Source organism: Sardina pilchardus, chromosome 1 (genome assembly GCF_963854185.1).
Source record: "Sardina pilchardus chromosome 1, fSarPil1.1, whole genome shotgun sequence".
Taxonomy (NCBI): Eukaryota; Metazoa; Chordata; class Actinopteri; order Clupeiformes; family Clupeidae; genus Sardina; species Sardina pilchardus.
This window is the reverse complement of record NC_084994.1, coordinates 48,981,599-49,006,606: the sequence shown is the minus strand read 5'-3', so window position 1 is coordinate 49,006,606 and position 25,008 is coordinate 48,981,599. Positions and strand designations below refer to the sequence as shown.

Below are 25,008 nucleotides of genomic sequence, written 5' to 3'. Positions count from 1 at the left end.
GAGCAAAGTTTAACCCAGAGTCAAATTCCTTGTTTGTTTACGCAAAGGCCAATACATCTGATTCTTTCCCTGCTGTTGTCCCTTTCTACATTACAGAGCAAGGAGGTTAGACAGGCGTGTGTTTACTGTACAAGGTGGGTCTGGGGTCATAGATGTGGTTGTGCGGCAGTTGCTAGGTAATAAAGTAAACCATCTGCTGTCTGTCAACAAAAAGCATGACTTTTATGTCTGTGTACACAGGATTTGATGTCCGATTAACACAATCAAGAAGAGAACCGAATAGCCATTTAATTTGAAAGCAGAAATTATTATAATCAGAAGTTCATTTTCAACAAAACCGGGACAATATTATGTAAAATATATAGAAATTAAATATAATATATGCAGGAAAGTCACTCAAAAAATAGAACAATCCTGGATAAATCCGGGACGTGTGACAACTTAAGTGATGCTAGATAATAATTTACAAAGAACTGTCTTGTTACAGTGTTATACAAGAGTGCAATGTGGGCGTTCATATTGTCAATATTTCTATTCATTTCATCTGAATAGATTGAGCAAGCTAGATTTTTCAGAAAGACACATGATTGTGAAAAAGTGATGATGATGATATTTTGTGCACAGATATGGAATTGTTACAGAATCGGACTTCCTCTTCCCTCAGAGGAGCCGAGCTGAGGGAGGAGACAGCCCCGCGGGGGGCAAGCCCAGCCTCACCCTGGGTCACCACTGAGTGCCATTCCACTGGTTACAGAAATGCCTCTGTTTTCTGTTTTATTTGCTCTGTTGTTTTTGTAATGTGTAGAAAAAGAAGCAGCAAAATGGACCATGATGAAAGTAAATCTTTCATAAATGCTCAAAAATAGACTGCTTGAAAATGTTTGCTGAAACAATGAATATACTGCAGTGTCTGTGTGTTGGACTCATGTTGTCAATGTCAGTGTGTGTGAATGTGTGATGTACTTGTGTTTATCATGTTGCGTGTTAGCAAGTGTAGTCTTTCTTTGGTTCTCCCTGTGTGATGTACAGTATGTGGCCCTTTTTTGTATTGTGTGTGTGGTAATTAAGGCACATACAGTAAAAGCATGCACAAAAGTTGCAAGAGTAAGGGGATAGAGTAGGAGATGGAGACAAATTGACAAGCGTGATTTATTTTTCGTGAAATATGTACAGTACAGGACTGAGCAGCGGTCATATTATGTACCGCTATGCAGTACATGTAGTTATTGTAGAAATACACTATATTGGCAAAAGTATTTTGCTCACCTGTCTTGACTCACATATACATAGACTGGCTCTCAGTCTCCGCTCTAATTCATCCTAAGGTTTTCTATTGGGTTGAGGTCAGGACCCTGTCTTTATGGACCTTGCTTTGTGCACTGGTGCACAGTCATGTTGGAACAGCACGAAGAGGCCATCTCCGAGCTGGGCTTGGTCCCTTAGTTCCAGCGAAAGGAACTCTGAATGCTTCAGCATTAACCAAGAGATTTTGGACAATTCCATGCTCCCAACTTTGTGGGAACAATTTGGGGATGCTTCCTCCCGGTTCCAACACCTATAATTTTCAGGCCAATTATGGCAGGATTCGGGATTTGGGACAAGTGTTTGGATTTCAGGATGTCTGGAATTTTTCGGGATGTCTGGTGTGGTCACCCTATATACACACAATAATCATGGTGTATACCAATGTAGGGACAGGAAATACTATTTCAAAACTTCTATGAAGTAGCCTAGATCTGGTAATCATAGGCTAAAATAAATGAATCAGCGTCCCAAGTCAATGTTTGAAATCATTGAACTGACAACAAACAGGCTTTGCAACAGTGGAATCAACTGTAGGCTAATCAACACGGTTAAAACAGTATTTATTGCCTAGATCTGACCGGATCAGACGGCGCTCAGGTAAATCCGGTTGTAGCCTTCATGCACGAATTCACACGCCGTCTAGAAACAGCGAATGGAACGAATATGACGGGTAATTCCAGAGACGCGTCTCTCAGAGTATGATTGGTCCGCCCCTGACTCATATCGAAACCGAAAGTGTGAATCTAATTCAGCTACCGACAGAAGGCAGTTCAAACTGCAGACTGAAGAGCTTTTAGAAGGTAGGTGATCACTATTTGTACTTGTCCATTTGTCAAACGGAGTTTGCTGTAGCCAGAGCCTAAAGATGGTGCATTTAGCTAATGTTTTGCGCTTAAGGAAAGGAGCTCAGCTGGATATGTTTATTAGCGTTTGATCATACCAATGGGCTGGTCGACTTTGAAGCCGTTTAAGACAACATTATGTCGTTAACACAGCCTGCCTACAGTACCTGCGTTAACTGTCCGTTTTTATTTCCTGGTCCATGGTCCTTGTGGAGATGATCGATTTCGTCCAAAGCGATAGGCTTACAACACAATACAGTTATCCGCGAAGGGTCAGGATGGGGATTTATTTAAATGAATAGCTTACTTTTTTCATTGTCTCGCAATGCTTTCATTCCCTCGCAATAATTTCGCTTACCCTCGCAATAATCTAAAGTTCGTGTTCGCTCATTTACCTATGGACATCGAGTTGGCTATCCTACGGCTATACGGGTCTACTTTGAAAATAGGTCTACTTTGAAACCGACTGTATCTTAACCATAGTAAATTATTAGGCTATTAGGCATAGTAAATTATTAGTAGTAGGCTATCCATTCCAAATCTTTTTAAATCTCATTATCTCCCAACCCACTGTGGCACAGGAGGCGAAATATTGTTAGATTATAATGTTGAAGTTCCACATTGGTTGTTGTACTTTTTCTGAGGTGTAGGCTAGGCTTTTGCCCTAGTCTAGACTTCCTTTTAGTTAAGATAATTTGGGCAGGTATGCTATTATATTGTCACAATGCTGCTAATTTGCTTTTAGAGGTGCAGTAAAGTCAAATGTTTGAAATGAAACAGAAATGAAATGTGTGTGAGTGTTAATAGGATTATTTAGTTGTTCATTTATTTTAAGAATATTTGCAGCTGCTTTGGATGATATGGTCATTGTTTGGCATGCTTGACATAATTTGACCCTTGGGCCAAACTGTCCTGGGACCCCTCTTCTAGATGATCCAATACACATCCTGATTCAGGAAATTGCTGTAAGAACTATTTTATTCCATCAGCTATTAGTAAATAATAGCAGTTTTATGACTTATTATTTATTTACCATATTTATTGGATTTACATGCTGCACACTTAATGCACTTAATGCACACTTTGACTTGCAACTGCTGTAGATGTTTGTGTTGCCGTTGACTATAGGGAAATGAAGTAAAGTAGGATATGTAGGATTGGATTGATGTAAAGTAGGCCTACATGTATGATTTATGTTGTGTGTGATGTTGAGTTATATCTTAAGTTATGTGATGCAGAGGCTGGGGCCCAAGACGAATTTGGGGACAATAAAGTGTACTCTCACCTTAACCTTTAACAATCCTAAAACTATCACTGGAATAAAGACTAGGATATTAGGTAAATCATTCCACCAACCTCACAGACAAAAACAATCTTGACTGTGATCTCTCAGGATACACTCAGTGAAAATTTTCCAGCAGTGGTGCTGTTACTCATAGGACTAACCCTCCTCCCCCCAACAAAAAAATACATTCTTGAAGAATTACTCCTTGAATGATGAATGATGAATTTTGGATTTTGTCGAAAGAAATTGACAGATTGAGAGTTACAGATATACTGTAACCTCCAACACATTCAAGGCATCTGCTGTGAAAAAAGATGGCATTTACATGATTGTTGTAGTACTTGAATTGGTCACATTATAGACAGGATTATGTCTACTGTATGTCTTTCAACCTTTTCATTTACCTTATTATTAATTATTACTTACATTATTACTAGAAATTGAAATGAAACAAAAGTGAAATTGCACAACACAGAAAATTATTACTTATCTTTCATGTCATTATGCTGTATTGGCGCTGTACAAGTCGAATTGAGTGCCTGTCACTTTAAGGCCGTGACGGCCTGTGAGGCTTCCTTGAGTTTTAAGGAACTTAGTGGTATTGCGCATTGTGTATTGTGCATAGTGGATGACATTCATCATGTTTTCCATGTCATTTCTTAAAATGGATGCTCAAAAGATGAACAACTTGAAGAAAATCTATCTTGGATTAAAGGAGATATTATTGTTCTGATCATTTCTATGATTTTGGTGAGCTTTACAGTAATGACAAGGAACTATCTCCAGATTGCGTATCCTATTACTCTAATTCTATAAAACTCAACAGTAGGCTAGACCTTAATTTCCCAGCCTAGGTATGTTAGCAACGCAGGGTTTGAGAGCATTGCCTAGAACAACAAACAAACAAAACAAAACAAAAACAAATTATAGGAGTGGTGTTGCGCCGCTGCGGATAATACATAGTAGGGAAACACTGTCCACCATTCCATTTTCACTTGAATCTGAAATACATCTGTTGTCGATGCAACTTTAGTGTGTCTGGTGCATTCATCCACGTGGCCCTCACACTAAATTCACACTTAGTGGGCTTCACCATGTTTGTGAATGTTGCTTATTGCACACTCGACTTCCACTACTAGACTGTCAGTGGTGCAATATGGAAAGCGAAATACAAGTTTAAGTGGTCTTGCTTTCTTTGGTAGCATCAGATTACCTGCCCACTCAGCGAAGAGGGATGCATTCTAGTTTCGAAATCGAAAGTGACTGTGCTAGGGGAGCGCTGTGGCGCAGCAGGCTACAGCGCTCATACCAAATATGGGTCCGAGTGCCCACGGGGACCCAGGTTCGAGTCCGGCTTGCGGTCATTTCCCAGTCCCACCCCATCTCTCTCTCCCACTTACTTCCTGTCTCACCCTTCACTGTCCTATGCAAAAAAAGCCCCAAAAAATATTTTATACTTTAAAAAAAGAAAGTGACTGTGCTGCCCACTCAGCAAAGAGGGATGCATTCTAGTTTCGAAATCGAAAGTGACTGTGCTAAACAGCAACCGCAACGCCTGCAAACATCAAACATTGCAGTCAATATTGTTTCCTGACTGCCAGTGCTGTTGATTATCAGTTGTACAGTTTAGGCGAAGGTTAGGCTGGACCAGTGATTTCAAAGTCTACGCCTGTCGTGATGTGAGTGTTGGACAGATTTTAGGCTCTATTCACTTCGTCACTAAATAAATGAACTCAATGCTACTATAGTAGAATAACATTACTTTTGTTTTTTATTATTGCACATTTGCATATACAATTTGCGTACACGGCTGCATGTGCGTGTACATGAGCATGGAGGGGAGGAGGACTAGAGAATGGAGCACTGCCAGTGATGGGGAAATGGAGTTAAATTAGCGTTACAAGAGTTGTCCCACACATTACTACTCAGGAAGGATGGCTCATGCAGAAATGAAACTTCTGGAATGTGCTCGGAGTGGGAGGGGAGTGGGACAAAAGACTTTTGCACTACCAACCAAATTCATTGACTACCCGATCATTACTAAGAGAGGCAACAGGATAGTGTTGATGACAGAATGTGAATAAGGCCAATGAAGATTGGATGAGATTGGATTTGAAATTAACAATAGGCTGTTAGGCTGCAAAAATAATTTCCCCCAAACCTACATGATGTCAAATGTAACTTGATATGGATCTGCCTGCATTATGGGAGATAGAGAACACTTTGCATATGGTCGTAAAAAAACAAAAGGGAAGTGAAATATTGCTCACTAATTAACATATCTGATCTTGACACCAGTGATTGCATGATGAAGTATACCTATATATATAGTAGAGCTTTGTAATATCATGTTGCTTCAGAAATATATTTTTGCATTTTTAAATACAAAATAGTTTGTACCATTTATTTTATGATGTTGTTATGTAGTGATTACTGTATTTTGCATTTCATTTTGTGTCCATGTTGGCTAATAGGCTATGCCATTTCTGTTCACAAAAAGCTTAGGCTCTACTCCCCCTCCACAGTGTCAAAGTTTAATATCATAATATCACAGTGTCCCTTATCAGAGGGAATCAACACTTGGCATTGTAGCAGGACATTGTGTGCCATTCGTGTGTGTGCACTTTCACTTTTGTTAGTTGAGGGACTAGAGTGTTTCAGAGAAACGACCCCCTTTAATGGAATAGGATTGAGGGAGAATAGCATGCAGGATATGCCAGTGCACTGAGATTTGTTTGAGTGGCTGAATTTCCCTGTATTTTGTACAAGTGAAAAGAATACTTGAAGCATACAGATGTAAGTGAGATTTCAGTGTTGTACTGCACACTGAGCCAACCAGGCTTCATGTCATGGGTTTTAAGCCAGAAGAGTTGAGGTGTTATCTAGCCAGAATCAGACTGTATCAGACTTCAGTCTACAAGGGAAATGTTTCAGTGTGTGCCAGATCATGTCTCGCATGGTCCACCTCTTATTTCATCATCTACGTCTTTATCTGTTTGTCCGTAGGTTAACATGGCTTCAGTGATTTGCATTCTGCTAGTATCAGTTATCACTGCAACGGTCCCATCAGCTGCTGGTGAGTTTTAAAGACAAAATTAATATGGTCATAGTCATAACAAGTCACCAGCAGTGGTTACAAACCAAAAATGTTGGTCTTGTTGACAATACAAATTTCTTTTGTGTTTCATTTCTGGCTCTTTTTTCTTCCCATCTCAGATTTTGTGACTATGAAGTGTCAGAGCAGCACTGGTCACTCTGGCCAGTCCTCAACGCTGGGGTGTGTGGTGAAAGCACTGCAGGAGGGACTGGACATAAAGATAATGAAGGTGTTCTGGAAGAAAGATGGTAACATTTTGCTGAAATTGGATGGTGACAATCGAACAGGGGATGAACGATTTCAGTTGGCAGACATCAACTGGAGGAACAGCTATGATGTATCTTTACTTGTGAAAGATACGAAAATCTCAGATGCGGGTGACTATTCATGCACTGTGGTCACTAACAGGGGAATTCTTAAAGGGACGGCTGGATTCGATGTCAAAGGTAAGCCTTTTTTCTTTTGACACCTGTAAGAGTAAAGCATTTGTAATTTCATACTTACATACGCTGACCTTTTATGCAACACTATTTTAATCTGGCTGGTGAATATGGCTACTGCAGTTCTGTCTGTATTTGACATAAAACCCCAGTACCCCCTGGGGAGAAGTCCGAGATTCTCTTTGTTTCTGAAGGCTGGACCTGGCTATGGCCCCTACTTCCTCATTTGGTCTCTGTTTGTGTTAGTTTAGGACTTGGCAGTCTCTGAATGCAGGAAATTGAGGGCCAGGCTGCTCATGTTGGTTGAATACTTTGCAAGAGTAAACTCTAAAATGTGTTAAGAATTTAGAGAAATCAACTATGTTTATATACTATCTATATCTATCTATCTATCTATTTATCTATCTATCTATCTATCTATATCTATATAGAATATAGAATATACAATACACAATACAATACAATACATCATTTAAGATATGTACTGGAAAATCATTGACACAACGTTTATTCACAATACAGTGTGAAAGGGAGGGGACACACTGTAGGCTGTTTGTCTGGCTGGAAGGTCACGTAGTGTTGAAACACGTCAGAGGGGATTGACCTGGATAAACACCTGGGAGGGCGGTCACCAAATTACAGGTGGCGGCTGTTCTAAAGACAAAACCACAGTGCAGTTGTTCCATGATCACATTAGTATAGTTATCAAAAGATGACGGGATATGTTTGTACAAACTAAGGAGGAGAGTTGTATTGTTCTGTGTTTTGCACATTCAGCGGAGTGGCCCTGAGAAAATGTAGGTCATCACGATCAAAATTAGAAGGCGGGAGTGGAGAATGGATAGATGTATGAGTTTGTCACCCACACTCTACAAAGGATTCTTTGTGATCGAATTTTGCCTTTAGAAATTGACATTTCAATTTGACCGTTGAAAATAAAGGTCATTTACTACTAACGGTCATAACTCAAATGTCAAGGATAGAACATGCCAGTGGTGACCGCACATGTTTGGCCTAAAGGCCCTCAGTCTGTAATTTCCCCAGGGAAGTCCCAAACCCTTCTGACATACGCTTTCCAATAGAGAGTTTTGTTCCACAAATTCTATAGAACAAATAAAAACACTTAAGTCTCATTTATTCACAGCAAAGTACTCTGAGCCGGACTTGACATTCAAGCCTGACAAGGACATAAAAGATGACGACTCGGTGGAAATTACCTGCGTTGCATCTGGTGGCTACCCCAGAGGTGCTGTCCACTGGTTTGATAATTTGAATTCGAATTGGACCCGGAGTGCAAGAACCACGGTCACCCAGATGGAAGACAAGAGCTTCAGACTGCAAAGCACGTTTATCACAAAGAACCCCTCACATGGACCTTACACATGTGTTGTGTATAACAGTGAATGGAAGAAAGAGGGCAATAACACATTCTCTTTCGGTGAGTAAGACCGTCATGATTCTCAAAAACCTTTCCTTGTACACAACGTAGGAGGTTGAGAAACCAGGTCTACAAGGAGAGTGCTCAGGTGAATGCATGTTTAGGCCCTTGGATTCTCCTCTAACTTTATATCAACAAAGTCATTAAAGTAGGACTTTGTCCTGCAGTTATCACTGTAGATCAGTTTTATAAGAATCTTATGGCCTTCGCAGACTACACATTTTCAGGTGATTTTGCCACTTTGTGTCATGGCCAATTTCCAGTGTCGTGTCCGAATACAAAGTCAGGAACGATGCCCGAAGGAGGAAGCGTCTTGTAATGTGACATATTCAATGACCCACGATTTATTGTCTGCGGCATTCCACAACGTTACGGCCAAAAGTCTAGCATGTCAGAATTTTGTGAGAATCTCCTACAACCCCCGTGTTGACGCTGACAATGTGACGACACGCAACGAGAAGGCTGCGATAGATAGAATTTGCCCAGTCTTACGACCAAGACGCGGCAAGATGTTGTGATTCTCTAGTCTGACATGGTCAATTGTAAAAGGTCATTGTGGAAGACAAAAGGCGCAGGCCTTTAGAGAGACTCAGCCTGATGTCACCATAGTTAAAATTCTGCTCAGAATTAGGATCTGGAATTGAAGCTTTGGGGTGTAATATATCAGTTTAACAACAAGTGTGTAATGCAATGCCCTTATGCAGTGTGTGTATTGAAGGAGTCGAATCATCTCTCTCATTCAGTTTTTTTGTGTTTATATAGACAATCACAATACTAGCAGATCGACAGATGGTGGTCAGACCAAGAACATAGCAGCTGGCGTGGTGGTCATTGGATCTCTTATCGTTGGCCTGTTAGTGACATTGCTGTTATGTAGAAGACGCTCTCGACGTGAGTATATCTCAGCTGTGACCTACACCTCACTAACCTCATCAAACATTCCTCATAGGGGTCCTGTGAGCAGTGACTTAAAATCCACAGGCCGAACATGAAATGTATTCTGCTCAATTCAGTTTATACCTGAGCTACCAAGGAGATGTGTCAGTCTGTGTTGGGAAGCAGACCTGAACAAATAAACACATCTGTCACAGACACAGAGATTATTAGGTGTCACTCTGAGTGAGATTTAAGGTAGTAAAACCTGTGTGTCAAGTATGTCACACCTGATGCAACGCAGAACTTTGTATGAGAAACTGTTCTGTTTACTTTGGCCATCGGCCAGCTGGCTCAGCCTGGTGGGGAATTACACCTTAGAACTATTCAAGGTGCTGAAACACGTGACTGACTGAAAACCCAGAATGGAAGATTTGCTTTTGCCCACACTCACATGAATGTAAAATTACTTGTACAACCTGTTTGACACTAACAATATGTCAACAAGACAAGATTTAATGTTGTTGACAGTAGAAGAATACTGTTCAGTATTTTCATATTTTTATATTTTTACCATTTAATCAACAGGTGCCCTTCGAAGGCCCTCTACCCAACCAATGCTGAGTATGTGTCTTAGGTCATGTTCTTGTCATGGGGTTTTGCTTCCTTCCTTTGGGTCTGAGCTAGACTTACCCTTCCTATTCCTAACATTGGTTGTTCACTAATCTCTACAGTAGTTAAAAAGGAATCCAGTGTAGAGGAATCACACTAACCGACCTTTGCTCACGTCCAGCATTTTTCCATTCAGTCATTACTGGCATAGTACAGTATGTGGGAATTTGGATTGGGCATCGTTCCAAGTGAAAGCTGTTGCGTGAGAGCAAAGGCATTTTAACATGAGGAACAAAGCAGTGGGGGAAAGTACACACTTCCTCCTCCTGATTTTCAGAAGTCAGTATCAGCCAGAGTGAAACATCTTTTATATGTGACCAAAACCAGGCCACCATCCGGTGATCTTGTGGGGACATGTCTGGAGAGAACTGAGCCTTTCTACCTCCTTTCTCACTTCCAGCTGACTGCACACTCCTTGCTCTGCTGAATGCACTCTGGGTAGATGGGAATAGAGCCAAGAAGGTGCTGAGAATGATAAGCGGCTTAAACAGCCATGTTCTTTTGTTGTTTCAGGTCCTGAACAGCATGAAGACTATGATGTCGAAGCCGAAGCTGAAGCCGAAGGTACAGTAGTCGGAGTAAAAACACAAGATGAGATGCAAATGAGGATCGGTGCATCCATGTTTGCATTTCACCTCCCATATGCATGAGAGTGTTTATATCTATTTTATCTTCCGTTAATGCAACCTTTCCAAAGGTGCCTTAATCAGCCATCAGTTTCTAGTACCACTCATTCAGACATTTAAGGTGTAGAGCATCCTAACTCAAAGAACACTTTTCAATTGGCTGGCATTGCTGTGCTCACATTGCACATTCTGACTGTTCACACTGCAAGACCGCAGAAAACCTGACCTGCCAGAAATTCAACCCTATTGGCTCAGAGCTGGGACACTGGGACTGTAGCGTCTTCTAATCAGAACAATATGAGTGCCTGCTCAAACTGCATGACAAATGAGGACGATGGGATTTTACCGTGAAACATTTCAGTGTGTGCCGGGATTTGATGATAGTCACGGTGTCGACACAAACACCACTAATGAGAGTATGACCATCTGATCTTGTGTTCAAGTCTTTTTTGTGTTTGTCTTTCCAGAACTCCACCCATGCAGCCCACCATCGCACAGCTCACCACCAACGTATGAAGAGGCACTTAAAGAGGACTCCAGGAGTCATTAACATCCTAATAAGAGACTAAAATGGCAGTTCAAACAGGAACAGTGGGAGCAGATACCTGCCTTGTCTCTACCACATTTGTGGTAAAGAATGTGGACAAGAGTTGAATAGTTGTACACTCTGGGCTATGTGCAGTATGCAGCTACCACGTGCCTTAGTGGTGGTGGTTCTACTGTAAGTAGATTGTTTGTCCAACTACTACTACTACTAGCCTACTTCATTGAAATGAGCTTTTAGATGTCCTGTCAGCTTTTCATACTTGTGTAATAGAACTTAACATGAACCATCTGTATGTTTTGGCAGCAGAGTAGAAATCACAGGAGTTTACTTGGGGAATAGGGAGGCCTCGAATCTTGCGTCCACTGGGTTCAAAACACTTTAGGCACATGGCTTGATTCAGACAGATGGCCTCTGGAATGGACTCCATTTCCTGTCTTACGTCACTAGTACTGCTTAGATCATGGGAGGCTTTTTCTACTGCCTTGCCTTGTTTTTTCTGTCATTGTGTATAGCTGTACAATGTACATACAAAGTTTTTATAACAAATTGTGGAATTTTATGAAATTCATGGGTTTCATCAGGTCCCTTTCCACAGTGTATAAAATAAAGCACTTGGATTATGAATGCAGACTCTGGAAAGGGACCTGATGAAACCCATAAAAACTGAAAGACCACAGCCTTCTGAACTCGAGCCAATGCCATCTTATTTTTATGCTTTTATGACAAAATGCACTATCAGATTTTTCTATCTTTTTTCAGTTTTTCTTTTGTTTTTAAAATAAAAATGTTCTGTATTGTGATTAAGTTTACTCACCTGCTTTATGTGTGAACAGATGAAAAGGTCATTTTCAACACCTGAAAATTAAAAGCCATGAACTCAGGATGACATCTAAAATCTAACCCTGAAGGAGGTTTGGGTTTTGCTGCACAATTGTTGGAAATCCATGTTTATATAAGCCTTTGGAATGCATGCTGACCAGCCTGTGGGAAACCTTTGATTATTTTTAGATGGAAAGCTCATCAGAACCAGATTTAATTTCCGTTTCATTTGTTCTTTGCTTATTTAATCAGGCATTTGTATAATTCCTTATGCAAAAACTGTTTAACTTTCGAGCTGGTCAACTTCTGACCAGGTCTGACAGGTTTAATAGCTCAATCTGTGCCCCAACCAAATAACAAGGTTGTTTTGGGAGTTGAGAGACAGAGATAAGGCAATATTGAGATGTTTAAGATTACTGTAGAAACGGAGGATGAATTGGAAAACTCCACTGGAAGAATTTGAGGATAAAGAAATTGGCCCTTTCAAAGTGTTCAAAGATGTCATCTGGTGACCTAGAGGCGGCTGATAATCATTTCATTCATGTATGAATTCAATGACATTTCCTTCTCATTTGAAATGGTGCTTGATAAGTAATTAAAAAAAAAGAAAAGAAATAACATATAACCCCGACTTATCCAATTGCACATCAACTATCTGGCATGATGTTTTCACCTCAAAACACCAACTTTCGTGTGGTAAAATTGGTGACGTCGTTGCTGGAGAATGATGTTCTTGCCTGCCAGCCATTTTACTTGTGACATCACGCGCAAAGTATAAGTTGTGGAATGAAGACCGTTTACTGCTGTTTGCCCCTGGGGCAAGGTGGTTATACTGACCCAGATACAAAACTGATAATATGACCTTGTATCTTTTCAGTCTGTGTTTCCAGGACACCATATTGGGAGATCACAGTTATCTTTTCTAATTTATGTACTTATGTTGTGTTTCATTATACTCTTGGGAGGACATGAGGCAAGCTTAACACACGGAGGGGTGTGTCTTTACTCAATGGTGCAAAATGAAACACAGTATTTAGATGTCATGTTTTATGAAGGGTGGCACAAACGAAAACAAGAGAGCAGCAAAATCAGCAAAGCAAGAGTTTTAGTCATTGGCTGGGTGAACCAATTTGGATTTCGCCCTGCAGCTCAGGCTGGAAACCTGCACATCTGTCTCTCCTGCTTCCAGTCCACGTTGAGTGGGTCCAATCAGAAACTGGCTTATCCACCAGGCGTATACCTGGATCGTTGGTCTGATTGGTTGGAGGACTATCCAAGCACACAAAGTTATTTGATCTAAACACATTAATCACAACATTTGCTGATACAAAATCCGTTTAACACACCTAGGCTTCCGTCAATATTCAGATTTATTCGAGACATGTACTGTTGGCTATACACCTTAAACAGCGAGATTCTGACCGCCAGGAAAGCCCTGTGATGTGACCCACTCAGCAACACCAGCTCAACCCAGAGCCGTAGAGAGAGAGAGCTCTGGCTGAACCGTATGGAGAGACTGACCAGAGCACCCGCCACAGAGTCGTCAAGGCCAACGGCGAGCACACTGGGCTGACATGGACACAGCTGGGGAGGGGAGCCCAGGACTGCCCAGTGCTGTTGTCAATGGCCTCCGCCCCATGAGCGTAAGTAAGTCGTGGTTTGGTTGTCTGGCAGAAGCATGTTTCAGTACACACCACTATGGCAAATGACCGAGTTGATGTACAGTAATTTGGCCTTTGCACATGGAATCTCACCTTGCCGTGACATTAAGTGTGATTTAAAATATTTTTGCAAGGGACTAAACAAGATCTGAATCTGATTATGACTGGTTTACAGTATGTGGAACTCCCCTAGTCTACCTGTGCCAATCTACCTGCATGGAACAGCCCACATTCATTGGTTTATGGATTTATACACCCACACAATAGTTTCTCTGCTGAGATCACATGCCTGCTGACCTCTAAACCACGCCACAGTAACATTTCGCTTTTTCAATTCCACAATCTAGAGGCTGTGGAAAAACAGGCTACGTGCTGCGGTTGTGTCCACTTTAAAGAAAACAAACAAGAGGCAGACATGTTCATGCTCATCACAATGGGGCTTAACTCACTCCTATACTGTCGAAACATGTCTCTCTTGGTATACACTAATAATTCAACATTTATTTTTCATCATATGTTCAGTATAGGGAATCTGATTAATCATTAAACTGTATATATCTCCTGGGATCTCAGAGCAGGGAGGAATGTACTGTAAACACAATGCAAAAACTGTAATATGTACTGTAAACACTGTAATATAATATAAGTAGATATCAGATACAGATATCAGCAGTTCCAAATAACCTTTGCCCTACTCCTTTCATAAAGGCAAAGGGTATCAAGTTCTCTTACGTAACTCTTGGCTTCAGAGATAAAAACTGGAGAAGGATAAGGAAGTAGACAGAGATTGAAATGGGGTATATCATGATCTGTTGGATCTGAAGAAAATATTTTATGTAGCCTAGTCTTTGTAGTAAAATAACTTATTGTCAACAAGAGCTAATAACCAAGTTTTTTAACAGTAACTCTGCTCTTAAGTCATTGCTCTGCCAGTTCCCCTCATATGACACACCACATGATCATATATGCCCTGCTCTCAGTAACAGCATGACTAGGCATATCCTGCTCTCAGTATGAATGGCACGACCACAGGCATACCTGCTCTCAGTATGAACAGTAAGATTACAGACATAGCTGCTCTCAGGAGCAGCAACAGACATACAGTATGAACAGCATGATTACATACCTTACAGACATACCCTGCTCTCAATGAACAGCACGATTACAGACATACCCTGCTCTCAGTAACAGCACGATTACAGACATACCCTGCTCTCAGTAACAGCACGATTACAGACATACCCTGCTCTCAGTAGCAGCACGATTACAGACATACCCTGCTCTCAATGAACAGCACGATTACAGACATACCCTGCTCTCAGTATGAACAGATGGCAATCTCTGCATGCATGTCTCATGAAAAGAATCCTATACGGGGAACGGGTGGGCCTCATATATCAAGTTTCACAAAAACATGTGCAGATTTATGTTCCCAACACATGTGATTAGTTATAGGCCTACACAGTCATTTTAAACCTTGTGAGAAGGAACCAACAAGAATGAGGAAAACAAATGTGTCAAATTTCAGATGTGTTGCCATGAGCTGCAGGGTGCCATGCCAACACCAGTACTGAGCTGCTCATATGCTGGTATATCTTGGATCATCCATGACATACCTGTTGTGCATTTAACATTGTTATCACAGAGAGAATAGCATGAGGGTAGATGGATTCACAGGTCAATATGATTACAAAATCAGGAAGACTAATGAAAGATCTACCAGCAAAACCACACCATTAATAAACAAAAACGCAGACGGCTCCTGAGATGAAGGCATTTGATATCATACTGTGTTACGCGACTCTTGACTTCAGAAATTTAAGTAGATTGGAAATGAAAAAAGACATGCTTGTGTTACAGTACATCTGTTGGGGACATCTCATTTGAATTTTCTGCACCATAACCAACAGTTCCGTTTCTGTCTCTCCAGTCTCCTGTGAAACTATATGTGCTAAGTCATGTAATTAATATCTTCCTCTGATAGCCTAAATGAAGTATTCTGGTATACTGTGTTGTATCTAAAAATACACTATATTGCCAAAAGTATTGGGTCACCTGCCTTGACTCGCATACAAACATAAGTGACATCTCATTCTGTAATCTATAATTGGTGTACTGTATTTGTCAGGTCACACACTGATGTTGGACGAGGAGACTACTGGCTCTCAGTGTCTGCTCTCATTCATCCCAAAGGTGTTCTTCTGGGTTGAGGTCAGGACTCTGTGTATCAGTCAAGTTCATCCACACCAAACTCTGAATGGTCGGCCTACATTGATGTCACTCCACTGACTAAAGATTTCAGAGCAGCCGCCAAGCATTCTAGAATCTTTTTCCTTTTTAAAAAAATGAACAAATGGACATTAAAAAACAAAGTAGGCCAGTGCTGTGTGAAAATATATTGTATTGTATTTTGGACATACATTTTTTTCATACAAAATACATTTTTAACTGCAACAACATTCTCTGATATTCCTTGACTTTGACCCAAAAATGACTTCCCATGTCCCATGTTCCCATAAAATTCCATGATATTCCAGAAATTCCATTAACCGTGGAAACTATGTAATTGCATTGTATTGTCCGCCGTTCATCTGAAAGTAAGTCCCAACAGGTCCCTGATACAGAGCTTATTATGTCTACTTAACAAAAAGGGTAAAGAATCTTCATACAATGTGTCTTTTTGAATCAGATTTGTTACGGTGAAAATTGATGAAAAGGGGAATTCCTATATCCCTAATTTAAATGGCATAAAAATGAAACGGACAATGATGCTTTTCATTCATGCAGTTGCATTATGGAGTTTCAGTTCAAAAGTGAAAGTCTTATTAACAGAATACCTAAATTCCTAAATCCCTAATTTAAATGGCATAAAAATTAAACGAACAATGATGCTTTTCATTCATGCAGTTGCATTATGGAGTTTCAGTTCAAAAGTGAAAGTCTTATTAACAGAATACCATCCAACTGTTTCTTCTCTGGTTCTTGCGCAATTTGGAGCTGCACTTTTTTGTTTGTTTTATTTAGTAATAATAGTAATGATAATAATAATAATAATAATAATAATAATAATAATAATAATAATAATAATAATAATAATAATGTAAGTAATAAAAAAAACATTCAAACAATCTGGTGCTTGACCTTAGTTTCTAGGGAAGAGTTTTCCTTTACCGGGCCTAGGCTTGGGCTAAACCTGAAACTTAAACCCTATAAGACAAGCCCTGCTCAGAGCCGTGTAAATCCTTTCAAGGAATTAACATGTGTTCTGCTGTTTTACTGATATGACATCTAGCTGTTCCTAGAAGCTTTCCGATTTTAATGCTCAAAATGAATGCTGATACATTGAAAAAGGTTCTAGCCCTGCTGCTTACACATCACAATGAATGCGGTTATGAGGTAACTTCGGGTGACTACACATGTGAGGATGTTGTCTTTATGGATGAATTTATGGATGACAGGTGGTTACATGGCCCATGGTAAACACAGCAGGAACTCTAGCCTTGGTATCTGTAGCCTAAGCCAAAGTCCCTGGATTAACCTTTCTGGGCTAATGGCCAACAGTATTAAAGAGGCTAATGAGTGCTTACCAGCAGGAAATAATAATAATAATACAAACTCTGCAGTAAGAAAGCATGCCATTTTATACCAATAGCCTAAGGAACACCACAGACAGTGGCATTGGATGTCAGTCCAAATCGTTACATACTGTAACTCTTGGCTGTAGACCTAAGAGAAGTATTCAACAGCCAAACACCAAAACACAGAACTGTGGAGCACTGCACACAAAGAAAGAGAAGTAGATTTATTTGCAATTGGAACAAGGGTCAATCACATCAACAGGAAAACAGTCTTGCTTAGACTGTGTTTCTTAGGGAGTCTATAGTCTCTTATCATATATGCTCATGACTGAATAGTATGTAGTATGGGACAGGAAATACCCACTTTTATAGAGATGCACTGGTCGAGGGCCAACACTGTCACAAGAGCTGAACTGTCAGCATTCCTGCCGCCTGCAGAATTTCAACACCGAAACACAGAACCGCAGAGCACTACACAAAGAATAGCGTGAGATACTGCTCAGTGCTCAATGCTGCATAACTTTCTGACAACTGGATGTCAAGTATAAAAAGTAACTAGGATATGAATTAGGATATAGTTTTAAATCTATTTGTTTTAATTCATTTTTAGTAAGCAACCTATTTAGCCTTTAGAAATTGGCTATATTGCAGAAAAAAATGTTTACAATACAAACACTGGTAAAGCTTCCTGTTACTCTCTACTGGCTCCCTAGTGGCCAGAATTAAATTCAAATCTCTTAGTTTAGCTTATAGGACACTGACTGGATCTGCTCCCTCCTATTTGAATTCAATGATCAAGGTTTATATTCCCAACTGCCCACTACGGTCTTCTGACGAGTGTGTGTTGTGTCGACCAGCTATAAACACTGGGGCAAATTCAGGATTTTTCTCATCAGTGGTTCCATGTTGGAGGATTGGGTTGCCCAGTGCTCTTCATTATCTGAGTAATCTGAAGGCATATTTATTCGCTCTCCTCTGCACACACACACACACACACACACACACACACACACACACACACACACACACACACACATAAACGTTCTTATGATTAAGGTTTGTATAGTGTTGTTTTGTTACCATTAGGTCATTGATTAAATTGACATTGTTTTTATTATTGCTTATTATTCCATAGTTATTGTTATTATATAATTGATCGAATGACTTTATTGTTTAATTACTATTCTCCTGTTTAGTCATTGTTTTATTTTTCATTGGCTTTGCTTATATTGACACTATTTATTGTTTAAGTAGCTATTCTCTTTAGTCGACACTATAGTCTGTTTTGTTTGTATGTCGCTTTGGACAAAAGCGTCACCATAACTGTACTGTAAGGCCTATGTGTAACCTTTTAAAACAGTGAGATGGTGATGATTTCCAGAAGGTTTAAGCAGGCTGCTATAGAGGGTCAAATTCAAATTGGCTATAGGCCTATAGCCTACAATGGCTTGCAAATGTATTCAACCCCCTATTTTCTTTATGCATAATCATTGTAGAGGGTCTCTCAAAAACGGGTGATGTTGATGTTTTCTTCATGTTGTGCTTTACTACCATCTACTGGATATTAAGATGCTTTGAATAATAATAATGTTTGAAGTTTTCGTCTGGTCTTCATATATCAGGCCCTTCTGAAAAGACTTATAATTAAATGGAGAATTTATAACTGCATGGTCATTCCACAATAAACAAAGAATGCTTTTGCACATTCATTCCTGCATTTCATAAACAAAAACAGCCTAGTCAACAGCCAGCTAGTCAGGTAGAACTTTGTGGAATTTGGGCATAAGTGTGACATAAGGTACTAATGCAATTTTTTTGCATAAATTGATAGTTTAGGGGGTGTCCTTTCAGAATCTGATGGGTGCCGCTCCGGCACCCTTGAGCATTTTCTTTAAAATGACATCATCTGCCACACCCCTTTTTTATCATAGAAAGTCGTCTGAATATACATTAACATATAAACCCATCATGTATGGTATCAAATTAAAGCTCTTCTCATGCAGGAATCAGCTTTGACCATCAAAAAGATGAAAAAAAATAGTTCAGGTCCCTTCAGAGAACAAAATACCATTTGCAAAGTGACCTTTAAAGTCAGATTACGTTCCTTTTTGCCGCATAATAGCTAACTCTAAATCATGTCATATTTTGGTATTAAATTGAATAAATGATGGAACTGCCATTTAGCCTAATACAGTGATTCTTAACCACAGGGCCGCGGCCCAGACTTACGGTGATTCTTAACCAGAGGGCCGCAATAAATTTTCAGTGTTGCACCTGTTGGCCGCAAGGGCTACGGTACTGGGTAGATTATCAAATGAAGACATCAGAGATATGTAATGCATGAGACTTAATTCCATTCACCAGAGATGGAAAAGTCCAGCTTCAGAAAGTAAAAGTCCTACCACATATCTGTGCCAACCACTCACTCAAACCAGCTGATTCTATTTAACACAACTCTTCAGCCAGGTCAAGCAGCTAATTGATGAGATCACCTGTTAAGTGCCAATACATGATTGGACTTTTACTTTCTGAAGCTGGAGTTTTCCACCTCTGCCATTCACCTTGTGGGTATATCCGTATCGAGGATATGTACTGCAAATGCTGCTAGCTACGTTAGCACATTGTCGTTATACCTATGCACTCACAAGAATCCTTACAAAACTGCTGGGATTCTGACACTACACATTTCACTAAAGGGGAGACTTGCCCAACGTGTTAGAATGAATGGATGGCCAGAAGTTCATCGCCAGAAAGCTACCATTAAGTGAATCCAGCCATGTCTAAAAACAAATACCGTTAACGTAACGTAATGAAATTGCACTTGTGAAATGTCTACCAATAAATACAAAAACGTGCGCTTTTTGGATGTGAATGATGAATATTAAATGGGCCCCGGGCATTATATGTCATCCAGATGGGTGTCTCTCAGTATGAAGATGCACCGCCACTAAAGAGTGGTTCCAAAACACTCAACATCTGCTTCAAGACAACCAAGGACCGGCATGTTCAGTCCATAGGCTCCACCCAATGGGTGGACTTTAGCTGTTCCTCCCCAAAGTGTTCTCTAAAGTGAGACTCTTTGATGGTGGTGACCTCAAACCCAGTGTCCCAAAGGCAGCTTGTCTTCACTCCAGAGATCATCAGGTCAACCGTCCAGCAGTGACCAAGTGCATTTTGTTTCAGGAACTGGTCGACTTCAGTGTCAACACAGTCTGCCAGCCCACTCCTGATCATTGATTAACCAGGGGGCCTCGGTTTGCTCTCTGGTGGAGTATTCTGTGCACTGTCTGCCTCTCCTGGAGCATGTCTTTGCCGGGTGACTTGGCCATGACTGTTGACTGGTGTGACCGGACTCTCCACATGTGTAGCAGATGTACTGCCCTTCCTGGTCTCTTAATGGCTCTCTATTTGGGTCACAAGGTGGTCGTCTGCTTCAGGGATCCATTGCAAAGGTGATGAGCAGTGTGCAAATAAAAATTCAACTTTCAGTGGAGGATACTGATGACAGCGAGGGAGAAATGTCTGATTGAATGAATGTTCTTTGGAGGAGACATTTGATGTTTGTGATGTGTACAAGGCCAGCCTGGCAACATGTTCTTGATATAGTTGCTTTCAGAAATCTGTGATAAAGTACTACTTTGTTGTCTGTTTGATTAATTGGTGAGGGTTGATACAATTTGTTGCTCAGCCTACCATTTCAGAGGTGTGACCGTACCAGATTTTACAGTTATTATGTTCTCTGGAGGGATAATTTTTAGCATTTTTTAAATTGACATCATTGATTTGTGTTTGAGAAGAGCTTTCATTTGATACCATACATGATGGGTTTTATACAGTAATGTGAGTCTAGTTCTTTTTTTATGGTCAACAAAATTATTATGTCATTAAAAACTTTTTTTTTTTCATCTTTTTGATGGTCAAAGCTGATTCCTGCATGAGAAGAGCTTTAATTTGATACCATACATGATGGGTTTATATGTTAATGTATATTTAGACGACTTTCTATGATCAAAAAGGGGTGTGGCAGATGATGTAATTTTAAGGAAAATGCTCAAGGGTGCCGGAGCGGCACCCGTCAGATTCTGAGTCTACACCCCCTAAACTATCAGATTATGCAAAAATATTGCATTAGTACCTTATGTCACACCTATCCTGGGGTTCTACCTGACTATAGGCTAGATCTAAGCTTCTATTAAATTCTCTGGTTGTTCAGCGCTCCCTAGGGGCAATGATGGGCAATGACGGACAAGCACTACATAACGGACTTCTTTCCAGACACATAAATCCACATTTAATTTACAGAAAACTTTACAGACATCCTGGCGATAATCAATGACCCCAGGCTTATACGTCATAAGCATTTTTTTCTATTGCCATGGTTACGGTTGTAGAATGTTTGATAGAACAATAGTTGTAGAATGTTTGATAGAACAATCAAAGTAGGCTAGAAAGAACGACTCAGAATGAAATCACCACTTCAGCGAGTCTATTTTCACGAACGGCAATACAAGTATTTTCTCAAAGCATTTTTTAATATTCGCACTTTATATCAGCCAGCCAGTTTGTCTGGCTACCAAATACAAACAGGCTATGGAAAACACATCTGAGGTAGGCCTAAATCGAATAATTGTCACCTATCATGTAGGTCTGTTTACTTCGTAAAAGGTTGTCGAAGTATAGGCTACTTGAGAGTTTATCAATGCTCAGTTTTACTGTCTCAAACCCGTAGCATAGGCTAGGCTACATCAGAGAATAGCCTATGTGACAAAGATATTTTTCCCCCTGTAGTGTTTACCATATTGTTTCTGCACCAAGAAGACACCTAGCTTCTGTCTTGACAGGGCAGCTTTCGAAGAAAAAGTAAGTTGGTGTTGTTTTGCTTGGCTATTCATCAGGCGTCAATGCTCTTTCAATATTTTAATTCGAAACATTATGTTGAAAACTCATTGATGGTTTCATGTCTTCATCACTGTCCAACAGAAAACACTCCTGGTGCTGTTTTCGACACTTCAGAAGCAGGGCTCAGTGAGCTCCTGTGTGACAATGGAAGATGTGATGGACTGTTTTTTCCGACTAGATAGGACATCCATCAAGCGGTGGTTAGTAATCCATCAGGTCTTCAGGATTAGATAAACATTTGAATTAAAACCAAAGTTAGGGAGATGATATCTTTCTGCTCTTTGTATAGGTTATCTGGGATGAAGCAAGCAGGAGCTGATCGAGCCTATCTGGTAAGCTACAAAACATGTAGGCTAATGATGAATTCATTGTGAAAGTAAGCAAGGCTATCTATCACAAGTAGCCTAGGTAAACTGCATGTCCTGAGTGTATTCATCATTAATTGTCAGTAACAGTGAATCCAGTCAGAGAGATCGATTCAATTGATGTTTCAACTGGCTATGAATTCTTATGCAAATCAAGGTATCATTTGTTTTAAATGTGTGTTGCTGTTTAAGGTTTGGGAGGTAACTGCTCATCTCAGGATGCAAGACATTGAGCTTGAGGTGAAGAGAGAGCTGCTAGCCAGACATTTGTCTGGTGTCACTCATGAGGCCGGTGAGCTGAAGGACCTTGGACAGCGTATCTCCTCAGCTCTGTCTGATCCGTGAGTTATGGATGAATGACTGAATGCTTCAATTTAGAAATACTACGCATAGTTTGTTCAGCTGTTTTGTGTATCATTGATCACTGTTAATAAATCTAATTGTATTCTTCTCCAACAGCAAGTCATCTGTCGGCGCAGTTGAGGACATTCAGAAAAGCCCAGATGACTTCAAAATACCCCTCATCAAAAGGATCGTCAGGGACCTTGAGCTGGAGCTTCAACACCATCAGTGCCCTCGTCTGCACTCCCGGTTGGAGATAGTAGCAGACGTCGTCACCAGTCTTCTGTTCATCATGAAAATGGACCTCAGAGGCACTCCCTACAATGGGCCCTCCATGGACCTGACAAAACTGGCCGTGGCTATTGTCCGCCCGGTGCTCATGCGCTTATCCGCTCACTTGATGAGCACAAACACGCACGCCCGTTACTCTCGTCCTGCTGCCACAAGGATGACCCGCTCCATCCATCAGGAACTCCTCAAGTCCTCGTACACCCCAGATGACATGAAGCAGTTCCTGAGCACACGGAATGGGACTCTTATGGCTGCCATCACTGAGCATGTGTCAGTGGAAGTTGGCCAGCTTTTTCAGCCCTTGTGTCAGCCTTCTCAGCCACCTGCTGAATTTGTGACCTCAGTTCCTTCACCTGCAGTGCGACCACCGCCTGGATTCTCTGCTGCAGCTGTCTCACCTGCAGTGCGACCACCTCCTGGATTCTTCCTCCCAGGTAATCCACATGCAGTACGGACGCCTCCTGGATTTCCCACTCCAGCTGTCTCATCTGCAGTGCCATCACCTCCTGGGCTTTCTCAGCGTGGTGCAACACCTGCAGTGAAGCCGGCCTCTGGGTTCACTGTACCTGGTGCAACACCTGCAGTGCGACCACCTCCTGGGTTCACTGTACCAGGTGCAACACCTGCAGTGCGACCACCTCCTGGGTTCACTGTACCAGGTGCAACACCTGCAGTGCGACCACCTCCTGGGTTCACTGTACCAGGTGCAACACCTGCAGTGCGACCTCCCCCTGGGTTCACTGTACCTGGTGCAACACCTGCAGTGCGACCTCCCCCTGGGTTTACTGTACCTGGTGCAACACCTGTAGTGCGACCTCCCCCTGGGTTTACTGTACCAGGTGCAACACCTGCAGTGCAACCACCTCCTGGGTTCGTTGTACCTGCAGTGAAGCCACTCCCTGGTTTTGTCCTCCCAGATTCTTTGCCTGCAGTGCAACCACCTCCTTGGCTTTCTCAACTGCAGTACGAACAGCTCCTGGCATTTCTGTCCCAGATGCTTCACCTGCAGTGTGACCAGCTCCTGGGGTTTCTGTCCCAGATGTTCCATCAGCAGGGCTTTCAGTTTGATGCCACGTCTGCAGTGAGACCACCTCTTGGAAGTTCTACCCAAAACGCCTCAACAGCAGTGCAGCCACCTCCTGGGCTTTGTCAGCCTAATGGTATACGTGCAGTTTGGCCACCTCCTCCTGGATTCTCTACAGCAGCAGCCTCATCTGCACTGCAAGCACCTCAAGTCTGTTCCATCTTAGACTGTTCAGCTTCAGTGCGAACACCTGCTGGGTTTCCCATCCCAGGTAATCCACCTGCAGTGCGAACACCTGCTGGGTTTTCTTACCCAGATGGATCACGGTCAGTGAGACCACCTCCTCATCTCTCTCCGCTGACGCTGAGTCCGCCTGCTGAGGTTTCCGTCTCTGACGTCTCAGATGGTCTGCAGCCCCCCTCACGTCCTCTTCCTGAGTGTGAAGCACGCTCACAAGCTCCAGGAGGGGAAGTGGTAGATGAGGCTGAAGCCTGTGACAGAGTCAGCCACATTGTAAGTTCTAATTACAGAAGATCTTTGGCATTTTCATGCAGTACTGTTGCACTGTTACAGTAGATTTGTCTTTCTTAAGCAATTAAGAAGTTTAATGTTATTTTTTGCTCTTAGTGTGACCACAACAAATCACAGACAGTCACATCTAATGATCCAAAGGATGTGCAGAAAGAAGCACATCCACTATCTGGTAAGCTGTTGACATTACGACACAATTTTACCCTACCTTCTATGTGGAGATCAGTGATTTAACCTTTCTACCTTTTTTTCCAGAGAGAGTCAAGACCAGCAGAAAAAGGGGGCTGAAAGGTTTTCTTCAAAAAATAAAGAAGGCTTTGACATGCTGTGCAACCACCAGTGATGCAGAGGCACAGGAGATGGAACTCTCCAG

At 41.3% G+C, this 25,008-nt stretch overlaps 1 protein-coding gene and 2 long non-coding RNA genes across 6 annotated transcripts; all 3 read left to right on the top strand.

Annotated features, from left to right (window-relative positions):
• The first annotated feature begins 2,038 nt into the window (after positions 1–2,038).
• zgc:174863 (uncharacterized protein LOC100136852 homolog) lies at positions 2,039–11,925 on the top strand. Of its 4 annotated transcripts, none has more exons than XM_062547694.1 (8): positions 2,041–2,105; positions 6,439–6,508; positions 6,649–6,975; positions 8,114–8,407; positions 9,170–9,298; positions 9,869–9,904; positions 10,466–10,516; positions 11,046–11,925. In XM_062547694.1, the coding sequence occupies exons 2-8, from the start codon at positions 6,445–6,447 to the stop codon at positions 11,126–11,128; spliced, it is 984 nt and encodes a 327-aa protein (XP_062403678.1). In that variant the 5' UTR covers positions 2,041–2,105; positions 6,439–6,444; the 3' UTR covers positions 11,129–11,925. The 4 variants fall into 4 exon arrangements, with proteins under 4 accessions (XP_062403703.1, XP_062403678.1, XP_062403687.1 ...); XM_062547703.1 differs by lacking the exon at positions 2,041–2,105 and adding an exon at positions 2,917–3,112; XM_062547711.1 differs by lacking the exon at positions 2,041–2,105 and adding an exon at positions 5,139–6,228.
• Positions 11,926–22,376: 10,451 nt separating this feature from the next.
• Positions 22,377–22,963, top strand: LOC134079991 (uncharacterized). The gene is made up of 3 exons (XR_009939150.1): positions 22,377–22,414; positions 22,640–22,788; positions 22,907–22,963. It is a non-coding gene; the product is annotated as an uncharacterized LOC134079991 (long non-coding RNA).
• Positions 22,964–24,167: 1,204 nt separating this feature from the next.
• Positions 24,168–24,984, top strand: LOC134079986 (uncharacterized). Its single transcript, XR_009939149.1, has 3 exons — positions 24,168–24,617; positions 24,732–24,807; positions 24,891–24,984. It is a non-coding gene; the product is annotated as an uncharacterized LOC134079986 (long non-coding RNA).
• Positions 24,985–25,008: the final 24 nt, after the last annotated feature.